The 11,006-nt window shown below is 43.2% G+C and overlaps 1 protein-coding gene across 1 annotated transcript in view; it reads left to right on the plus strand.

Annotated features, from left to right (window-relative positions):
* Positions 1–8,245, plus strand: part of dhx33 (DEAH (Asp-Glu-Ala-His) box polypeptide 33) — a 13,915-nt gene extending 5,670 nt beyond the window's left edge. The window contains exons 2-8 of the mRNA XM_037687713.1: positions 130–241; positions 4,877–5,036; positions 5,117–5,205; positions 5,281–5,408; positions 5,558–5,761; positions 5,843–5,929; positions 7,765–8,245. Coding sequence (XP_037543641.1) covers positions 130–241; positions 4,877–5,036; positions 5,117–5,205; positions 5,281–5,408; positions 5,558–5,761; positions 5,843–5,929; positions 7,765–8,073 — 1,089 coding nt within the window. The 3' untranslated portion in view covers positions 8,074–8,245. The remainder of the gene's footprint in view (positions 1–129; positions 242–4,876; positions 5,037–5,116; positions 5,206–5,280; positions 5,409–5,557; positions 5,762–5,842; positions 5,930–7,764) is intronic.
* The last annotated feature ends 2,761 nt before the right edge of the window (positions 8,246–11,006 follow it).

Below are 11,006 nucleotides of genomic sequence, written 5' to 3' on the forward strand. Positions count from 1 at the left end.
TGAACGTTGTTGGATTTTTACCTGGATTATTGAGCATGGACTTTGGTCTTCTTGATAATGTTTTTCTCCCCCTGTTAGACAGCAGTTATGGTACATTTCTTTATGTTTGTGTCGTTTGTTGTTGTTTAGGGCTGTAGGAAGGTCATCCTCGCCACCAACATCGCTGAGACCTCAGTCACCATCTCTGGGATCAAGTACATCATTGACACGGGGATGGTGAAGGCCAAACGCTTCAATCCTGGTCAGAAGTTTTAATACAAACACTTGTACTTGTGTAAAGCTATAAAATAAATGCTCATTTTCAGAAACCTATATTTATCTTGTGACTCTTTAGAAGGGCACAAAAACTAAAAAAAAAATAATCTGCGTTACTTTAAAACTGGGCCGATCTTTATGTGTGGGAATCTTTAGAGACCTCGGGAGTACAGTTCAGAAGCTGCATTTTCTTTATCTTCATGTACTTCCTGTTGTGTATCTCAGTCAGCCCATCTTCTGGATGTGTCTATGTTTGCACCATAGACTGTCCAGGTTCTGAACTAGCACACTTTTTTTATTCTCACATGTATTTGTTCTTAATATTACAGTAGTCCCTCGCCACTTCGCGGTTCGTTTTTCGCGGATTCGCTTTATCGTGGTTTTTCAAAATAAGATTGGACATGACACAATGGGCTGATTGATTGATGGATGAGCCATGGATTGGTTTTTTTTTTTTAAATAAATTATTTTAAATGATTTTTCACAATGTATGCAGCCCACAAGTGCAGGGGAAGCTCCCGCCTGCAGCTGATCAGCTGATCTCCGTCTCTGCCATTTCTCCTGCATCAGCTTTGTGAAGGGTTAACCCTTTGTTGTCCGGATGCACCGATCAACTTTTGTCTTCCAACTTAAAATTCTAAGTATGTCACATCGTAAAATCGTCATAATCACAAAATATAAAAGTGTTAAAAGTTATTTTACATTATTTTAGAACTTCTATGTTCAGTTGTTTCAGTGTACCGTATTTTCCACCGTACACGTCGCACCGCCCTATAAGTCGCATCAGTCCATATTTGTCTAATATAAAGTGGAAAAATCCATAAATATGTTGCTTCACCGTATACGTCACATCTGTTATGCGTCACCGCTGACAACCCAGAAATGTGGACCGAACCTGGAAATGTGGGCCGGTGTTGTGCCAAAAAATGTACTGCCAAACGGCGTGCACGGGAGGACTTTAACAAGAAATTAACAAGATAAACACCTAAACAATTGTTTGCTCGGAATGGTAGCAAAGTGTGTCTCAGTCTAACATTTGCTTAATAAATGCACTTTAATGGTCAAATCAGCTGAAGGGGTGGTGCAGCTGTTTTGACGGTTCCAAGCAGCGAGCAGAATGAAGGTGGGGAGACTATGGCAGGCCGATTGAGTCAATAAAAGCTGGTGAAGATTCTCAGTCATCCAGGACATGGTAAATTCAAAATATTTCAAGACAATAAAGTATAAAGTATAATAAATAAAGTCCAGTTGTTTATGTCTTGAACTTTTTTTGAATTTGTCATTATAGCCACGCTTACCTATTACGTGATACAACATCATGCCATATGGCTATTACTACTCTGCTGCCATCAAGTGGCTGAAAGTGGTACTGCTCAATTTATTTTTCAGTCAGAATCAATGGAAACGGTCATATCTCAGTCAAAAAATGGTTTATAAATATGAGGAAAAAATCAGTAAGTACGTCGCTTCGGCCTTTAAGTTGCAGGGCATGTAACTTATGCAAAAAAAACTGCGACTTATAGGTTGAAAATATGGTAATTGATCAAGAAGTACATTTCTGCTCCATGCTGCAGAGCTGAAGCTGTGTGAAGGGTTAACCCTTTGATGTCCAGTTGCTGGATATAAATCTGAGCTAAGAATCTAAATTTCTTACAGTTCTGCTTTTCTTCTTGTACGCCCGTCTTGCAGAGACTGATCTGACAGTGGTAGCCTCTAACACATCGCTTAATTGTTCAATATCTAACTTAAAAGTAGTTATCCATCCATTATCTTTACCCACTTCTTCGAAGCTGAGTGCACGTGCTCAGCGTCACATCCAAATGCTGTCTTTGAAAGATAGGTGCAGGAGTGCTGTCAGGTGGGGGGTCAGCCTGTCAGTGCTCAGACCATACGCCGCACACTACATCAAACTGGTCTTCATGGCCGTCATCCCAGAAGGAAGCCTCTTCTGAAGTCTGTACACAAGAAAGTCCACAGTTTGCTGAAGACGTGTCAACAAAGGACATGGATTACTGGAACCATGTCCTATGGTCTGATGAGACCAAGATGAATTTGTTTGGTTCAGATGGTCTCAAGCGTGTGGTGGCAGTCAGGTGAGGAGAACCAAGATAAATGTGTGATGCCTACAGTCAAGCATGGTGGTGGGAATGTCATGGTCTGGGGCTGCGTGAGTGCAGCAGGTGCTGGGGAGTTACATTTCACTGAGGGACACATGAACTTTAATATGTACTGTGAAATACTGAAGTAGAGCATGATCCCCTCCCTCTGGAAACTGGGTGGCAGGGCAGTGTTCCAGCATGACAATGACCCCAAACACACTCTAAGACCACCACTGCTTAGTGAAAGTTCCTGAAGTGTCGATATTTCGTGTGGCCACCATTATTTACCAGAGCTGCCTTAACTCTCCTGAGCATGGAGTTTACCAGCGCTTCACTGGCTGCCACTGGAATGCTTTTCCACTCCTCCATGACGGAGCTGGTGGATATTCGAGACTTTGCGCTCCTCCACCTTCCGCTTGAGGATGTTCAAGATGTCCTATTGGGTTTAGGTCTGGAGACATGCTTGGCCAGTCCATCACCTTTACCCTCAGCCTCTTCAGTAAAGGGGTGTACTCACTTTTGTTGCTGGTGGTTTAGACATTAATGGCTGTATGTTGAGTTATTTTGAGGGAAGAATAAATTTACACTGTTATAGAAGCTGCACACAGAACACTCTTCATTGTGACAATGTGTCATTTTGTCAAAGTTGTCCCGTGAAAAGATACACTTAAACATCTGCAGGAATGTGAGGGGTGTACTCACTTTCGTGATACACTCTAGAGACAACCATTCACTCTCACTCTCACCCAGGGACAATTTAGAGTTCCAATCAGTCTAACATGCATATTTTTGGTTTGTGGGAGGAAACGGGAGAACCTGGAGAAAACCCACGCATGCACGGAGAGAACATGCAAACTCCACACTGAAAGGTCCCCGGAGGGGATTTGAACCAGCAACCTTCTCGCTGAAAGGTGGCAGCTCTACCAACTGCACCACTATGTTGCCCTGAAAGCCGTTACATGACCAAAATAGCAGTAGTACTTATACCAGAGTTAAAGAACCATGACTTCAGGATCTTCTTGCACCTCTCTGCTTGTTTGTCACTTTTTATCTGCTGCGTGATCAAGATGTTTGTGTGCAGGGCTGCTTGATCCTTTTTTTGTTTCTGTTGAAACCCCTCAAAGGTGAAAAGTTTTTTAAAATATTTGTTATTATTTACCATGTAAATAATGAAGCGTGGTGGTGCAGAGGTTAGAGAAGGTGGGCCTGTGATTGGAAAGTCGCTGGTTCAACTCCCCCTAACGACAACATCAAAATGTGAGTGGGAAAGGTGAAACACCTGCATCTGCCTCCACCCTCATTTGCCCCACTCTGGGCCCTTGAGCAAGGCCCTTAACCCCCACCATCTGCTCCCCTGGGCACCCTAGATGGCAGCTCTCTGCTCCACACTGGGCTGTGGTAGCTCGGTGTCTGTGGTTGTGTCAGGAAGAACATCTGGCATTAAAATAATCGCCATGTCTTTGTGCAAGTTAGTTCGCTGTGGTGACCCTCTCAGCTGGTGGAAAAAGTTGTACCGTATTTTCTGCTGTACCGCACTGCCCTATAAGTCATATCTGTCCAAATATGTCCAATAAAGTGGAAAATTCCATAAATATGTCGCTTCACCCTATATGTCACATCTATTATGCGTCACCGCTGACAACCAGAAACGTGGGCCGGTGTTGTGCCAAAAATCGATGGGCTGTCAAATGGTGGCCACGGGAGCGTGCACAGGAGGACTTTAACAAGAATTTAACAAGGTTAACACCTAAAAACAATTATTTGTTTGCTCGAAATTATAGTAAATGTGTGTCTCAGTTGAACTTTTACTTAATAAATGCACTTTGACGATGTGCAGTGTGTCTCAGTCTGGTTTGACGGTTGCTCCAAGCAGCGAGCAGAATGAAGGTGGAAGTCTATGGCAAGCCGATTGCGTCATTAATAGCTGGTGAAGATTCTCAGTCATCCAGGACATGGTAAATTAAAAAAAAGTTCGACAAAATATTGTTTTTGTCTTGAACTTTTTTAATTTGTCATTATAGCCACTTTTACCTATTACATGATGCAATGGCGTGCCATATGCTATTACTACTCTGCTGCCATCAAGTGGCTGAAAGTGGTACTGCTCAATAAGAATGAATGAAAACGGTCATATCTCAGTCAAAATTTGTTTTATAAATATGGGGAAAAATCCATAAATAAGTCGCTTTGTCCTATAAGTCGCAGGGCATGAAAATGATGCAAAAAATGTGACTTGTAGGCCGAAAAATACGCTAATTTACCAATGTCTTGGATGAAAGAGAATCTGCTCCATGATTTGTGCTGAAAGACCCAAGAAGGTTTTCTTCACACTCTGTGTTTTTGGCACCGGGGAACAAATTGTCATTTGAAACATCCTAAATGTCTTTATAATTGTATGTTTCTCATTTAGCCTGAATGAATATTCGATTATTGTCTGTATATTCATCCAGTTTTACAGCAGTCTTAATGATGTTGGAGTTTTGTCGTCCAGCCTAATGCTTCTCATGCGCTGTGATTCTCAGACAGTGGGTTGGAGGTGTTGGCGGTGCAGCGGGTCTCTAAGGCCCAGGCGTGGCAGCGAGCGGGTCGGGCTGGCAGGGAGGACTCTGGCTTCTGCTACCGTCTCTACACTGAGCAGGAGTTCGACAGCCTCATCCCCATGACTGTACCTGAGATCCAGAGGTAGGTTCAGAGTCTGTGCTGGGCGTGTTCAGGTGAGAGTGGCTGAACGTTTCGGCTGCTGTTCTTTGCGTGTCCTGCAGGTGTAACCTGGCCGGTGTGATGCTGCAGCTCATGGCGCTCGGGATTCCAGATGTGATGAATTTTGATTTCATGTCCAAACCTTCTCCAGGTGCGGCTCCGTCGCTCATTAAGGAGTTTCCTTCTTCAGTGGGTGTGTGTGTAACGACCGTCCTGTTTATTCCAGAGGCGGTTTGTGCTGCTGTGAAGCAGCTGGAGCTGCTGGGAGCTGTGGAGAGGAAGGAGGAGCAGGTTCTCCTCACCGCTCTTGGGAAGAAGATGGCCAGTTTCCCCCTGGATCCAAGATATGCCAAGGTACCCCTTGCTTAGTTCTGCTCAAATCTGTATTTCCCGTGCTTTCGTACACCCATCGTAAAGATTTAAATGAACGTCTGTTGCTCGCATGAGGAAGAACGCAAAAGAACTGAGAAAATACACTTAATGTTTCCATCTTTGTGTCCCAGACCATCCTGCTGTCCCCAGATTACTCTTGTTCTGAAGAGATCCTGAGCATCGTGTCCCTGCTGTCAGTGGACAGTGTTCTGTACAACCCTCCGGCCCGCTGGGACGAGGTGCTCGCCGCACGCAAGAAGTTCACGTCTAGCGAAGGAGACCACATGACCCTGCTCAGTATTTACAGAGCTTTCAAGAAAGTTGGCGGTAACAAGGTTGGTGTCATGGTGGAAACGTTTGTAAAGATAAAAAAACCAAACTGCTTCTTATCTGTTTTAAATGTGCGTTGGTTGAAGGAGTGGTGTCGGGAGAACTTCGTCAACAGCAGGAACATGGGTCTGGTGAAAGAAGTTCAGGCTCAGCTCCGAGAAATCTGCCTGAAGGTACAAAGCTGCTGTTTTCTGTCATCATCTCTGAACGATAGTCGCTTCTTTACGCCTGGCTATATTTTAAAGTGATAGTTAGGTCATTTTCAAGTATGTTTTCTGTGTAAAAGTATCAAACGTTGTACACAGTCGTACAGTTCTCCTGTAGCTGCTTAAACAATGTCTGTTTGAAGAGGTTTGATTTTGACTTTACTGAGACGGGTCAAGATGTTTTAAAACAAGTCCAGTCTCCAGGACTTCCCATTGTTTTATGCAGGTCTTATTTTATAAACCTTCCACTGCCGTCTGAAGCTCCTCATCCAGGGTTAACATCTCATCCTGATCTCTGCCAGTCTGACCTTGTAATGAGAAATGTGTAGAAGCTAAAATAATATTGTTTGCATGAACTGCTTTAAAGTTTTAAAGAAATAATTTAATAGTAAGTTTAAGACGTCTGGTTTTCCAGCAGCTCCTTGTTGTTACACTCAGATCCCTCCCAAAAATTGATTCTTTATCAGGTATTCAAACTGATCGGGCGGATTTATTGTCCGGATGGAGGCAGCCATCAGTTCTCCAGGTCATTGTTGTCCCTCTAAGAGGGAAGCAAACAGGGGAATTGGAAATACTCCCCCTCTGTACATCCATATGTCTGTCCGTGTTGAGACTAGGCCTGTTGTGATAAACAATAAATCAGTTGATCGCATGATAAAATTATCAACCTCATTTTCATTTATCGGCTTTATTGTTTTCATGTCTCTTTCAGAAGACACTGGACGACAAAAGGCTCAACTCTGGTTCTCTTCACTGATTTTCTCTTTAAAATCTGTTTTAACGATCCAAATATCGCATTTTTGGATCGTTAAAAACAGCTAAGCTGAGAAGCTAAGCTACGAGCTAAGCTAACAGGCCGACCTCGAGGAAAAATCCTCCGTCTTGTCAAAGCTCCACAATTCACGTTTGAAACTTGTGCCTTCGTGTAAAAAGTTGTTTTTCTCTGCAAAAAGAAGCTGAGAACTTGTTTACTGATTTTTTTTATTAAAAGCTTTGTGTGAAAAATCCTAAAGAGCTCAAATCACACCGAGGGTCCTCCATTTTGAGAACTGAAAAACAGGAAGGAGAGACAACCCATGTCACGTCAAGGGGCCTCCCTCCCATTTTTCTTAAAGACACACGCTGCTCGCTCCCTCACTATCCATCCTTTGGTTTAAAAAGTCTTATACTGCCATCCAGTGGTCAAACAAAGGTACTGCACAAAAATTCACAAACATTTTTTCTTAAATTTGACAATTACTAATTATTGTCAAATTTCAAACAATATTATCGTTTATCCAAAGGCGTCGCAACCATTATATGTGATGGGGACATGTCCCTCCCACATTAAAAAAACGTTCATTTGGACCCCCCCACTTTTACTATGAAACATTGGTTCAGGCAGTGCAGTTTGTCTTTCTTCGTGAACGAATCCATTCCACTTGATTAATAGGAGAATACTCAACCACTAAAACTCCACTCCAGGTTTTCCTGGTTACCTCCAACTCTCTGTGTCTCCTGCCTCGGCAGAAAACGCGCACAGGTGGAGGAGGTGGAGACACCTCTGTGTTGATCGCTTGCCAGCTTAGCGAGCTTAGTGCAGGCAGTTGTTGACTGGGGGGTTGATTATAAACATATATTTATGTTAGGACCACACAGAAAGACCGCAGGTCCAACTGGGGATTGGACCCAGGACCTGTGACAGCTCGACAGTTTTCGTATTTACCTTTGGAGCCCACAGTGAGACTGACCGGACATTCTGACTCCAGTTTGACAGCAGGTCGTATCTGGACCTCATCATAACTAAAACTTTGTTTTTCCAGCTGAACCTGAAGCTCGAGTCGTGTGGGGCCGACACGGGGAACGTTCGGCGCTGCCTCGCTCACGGGATGTTCATCAACGCCGCGGAGCTTCAGCCTGACGGCAGCTACATGGCTGTGGACGCCCACCAGACCGTGGCCGTCCACCCCTCGTCTGTCCTCTTCCAGAGTAAGCCGGCCTACGTGATCTTCAACGAGCTGCTGCACACGTCCCGCTGCTACATGAGGGGGCTGTGCTTGGTCGACGCCGACTGGCTCATGGACGCGGCGCCCGAGTACTTCGGCCACAAGCTGCATGTCACCAAAAGCTAACAGGAAGTGCAGTTTGGACCGAGCAGAATATTGTGTGTCGGACACGTCTGGACTACCTCCCAGCTGGCACGGACCTGCTGCAGCAGATCTGCATCTTGACACGTAAAACTCTCTGAAAGAAATTAACCTCACCAGTTGGACTTCTTGGAGAGCAGCACGTTTTTATGGTCGCGCTTCAGTTTTTTTTTTTTGTTTGTTTTGAGGATTTGCACGTTTTGCAGCTCAGGAGCACGTTTCACAGGAAGCGCAGAGCAGCTCCTCGTCGTTTTTACACATTTTCTAAATTGTGAAACCAAAAAGTAAAGGGCAGTGCTCGTCGTGTTACTGAACAGCCACGACTTTGCCTTCAGCAGCAGCTTTAGAGAAGCTGAGGACTTCTTGAGTCGGCTGGTGGTCTTGTTTGTTTGTAGGGCGGTTCAGACTGGTTTCAGAAGCAGGGAATTTATCAACACGACAACAAACGTGTTGGAGTCACATTTACAACACGGTGGTGTCGAAGTATGATTCCACTACGAGTACGTGTCTACTTGTTAGCTTGTGCACGCAGTGGCGCCACAAGTAGCATGCACGTCAGGAGGAAGCATGCTTTCTGTCTGCAGGCGTGTTCACGAACGCAGCGCTGCGAGATAACTCAGGTCCTCAACACTGAACAGTGTTGCCCGCTAAGCTTGGGTGATTATTGGAACAAATATATCAACCATCAGAGGTCATTTTTAATATTTTAAGAATATTTTCCACTTATCTAAACCTGAATTTGCCGTAATACACCGTGACTGTGCCCATTTCCAGGCTGAGCTGCTGAGACACTCGTCACGCAAACATTTAGTCATTTAGTGGTAATTTGGGTTTTTAAAGATTCTCATTACTAAAACAAGATAAATGTTTGAAGACAAATGACATGAGTCATCATAATGTTGGCAGCTGTGTAAGGAAGAGAGACCAAAAAGAACATCCCTTAACGGTTTGAAATTTTATAATAGATTCTGGTATTTTCTTAACGTGAACCGACACAAAGTTTAAGCACAAAAAAGAAAACCAGTCCCAGTATAATGCAGCTTAGCCCTTTGGTGTATTTGCACCTGCTAATAGCCCAGTTGATTAAACAGGTAACAGACAGCAGACGAATGGAGTAAATAGCCAACAAATTTCATAACCAGTAAAATAAAACGGCTGCGACGGGTGTTTTTTTATTTTATTTGCGTGCGTCAGCAGTGGGATTAAAAACAGCTGTTTCAGACTACCTGGTTAATTAGTTAATGAAATGCTCGTTGTGTCTCGGAGCTCCAGTGCTGAGGTCTGCAGGTGGAGGGCTTCATGCGGGCAGCGGCGTTCGAGGTTGTTCAGACATTTTTCCCGTCGGGTTCCAACCTTCAGAAATATTGAGCGCTGCGACAGTAAGGACGTGGTGCTAGTAGCTCACCCTCTGTCAGTGTGACGAGCTGTAGCCGTTTAACCTCCTGCTGCTCATGGGTCAAAATGGCCCATAAGGCCTTAAATATTGTTTTGACCCAGGGGCAGCAGGAGGGTTAATGTCAGCTTCAGCTGGTCCCAGAGATCTGGTAAAAGTTTTGAGTAACTCCAAATGTGTCCAACCTTCTTGGATTTATCATTTTTTGTGTGGATAACGCAGATGGACCTGGTCCACCGCTCCTCAGAACAAACCGTTAAACCCACCTGCATGAACACGCCGCCCATCTTTTGGAAATAGAAACATTTTAGCCTGTTGCCCCACGCTATCAGTCACGCAGAGTTGGAAGAAGAGGTGCAACTTGTTGTGTTTCCCTCTTTACTCAGGACTGAGTGGTGATGTATCTGCTGCAGAATAAATGGCAGGATGGTTTTCTCACTTTGTAAACAAACATCAGGCATGTGAGGTTCCTGCACAGAATTGAACGTTTTCTTTTGCTGAATGGATCTAAAGATGAGCCTGCATGAAAGCTTTGGAGGTAAACTTCATCACTTGGACCTAATTTAAACGACTGCATGCTGTTTAGAGAAATTAATGCAGACTTTGAACGAGTTCATGATAAAAATACTATGTAAGATAAATATTTGGTATAGTTTTTCTAAACAACAATTGTTAAAATTTTAATAAAAATTTCTTCCACCTGTTTAAAATTTAAAAAAATGTTCTTTTTTTGAATAAATTCATTTTGCTTCATCATTTTGCTTCTTGGATACAATCGCTTATTTTTAGCTCAGTATCTTTAAAATTGATTAAATTATAACAATTGTTGCTTTTTCTGCCGTCAGTTGGCTGTGGCAGTCGTCTCGAACTGCGTTGACCTCTAAATGATTACTTCCCGAAAGAGGTATTTTGCTAACAGACAAACTTTGTTGACTCCAAATAGTTAAAAGTAAAATTGTAAACAATAAAACTGTATGATCGGTTAGCACATAGTACAGGTGCTGGTCGTAAAATTAGAACATCATGAAAAAGTTGATTTATTTCAGTAATTCCATTCAAAAAGTGAAACTTATATATTATATTCATTCATTACACACAGACTGATATATTTCAAATGTTTATTTATTTTAATGTTGATGATTATAACTGACAACTAATGAAAACCCTAAATTCAATATCTCAGAAAATTAGAATAGTGTGAAAAGGTTCAATATTGAAGACACCTGGTGCCACAATCAGCTGATTAATTCAAAACACTTGCAAAGACTTTTAAATTGTCTCTCGGTCTAGTTCTGACGACCACTGACGCCTTGCACAAGGAGGGCAAGACACAAAAGGTCATTCCTAAAAAGGCTGGCTGTTCATAGAGCTCTGTGTCCAAGCACATTATTAGAGGTGAAAGGAAGGAAAAGATGTGGTAAAAGTAAAAAGTGTACAAGCAATAGGGATAATCACACAATGGAGGATGGTGAAACAAAACCCATTCCAAAATGATGGGGAGATTCACAAAGAGTGGACTGCAGCT

Source organism: Nematolebias whitei, chromosome 14 (assembly GCF_014905685.2).
Source record: "Nematolebias whitei isolate Nwh7 chromosome 14, NemWhi1, whole genome shotgun sequence".
NCBI lineage: Eukaryota > Metazoa > Chordata > Actinopteri > Cyprinodontiformes > Rivulidae > Nematolebias > Nematolebias whitei.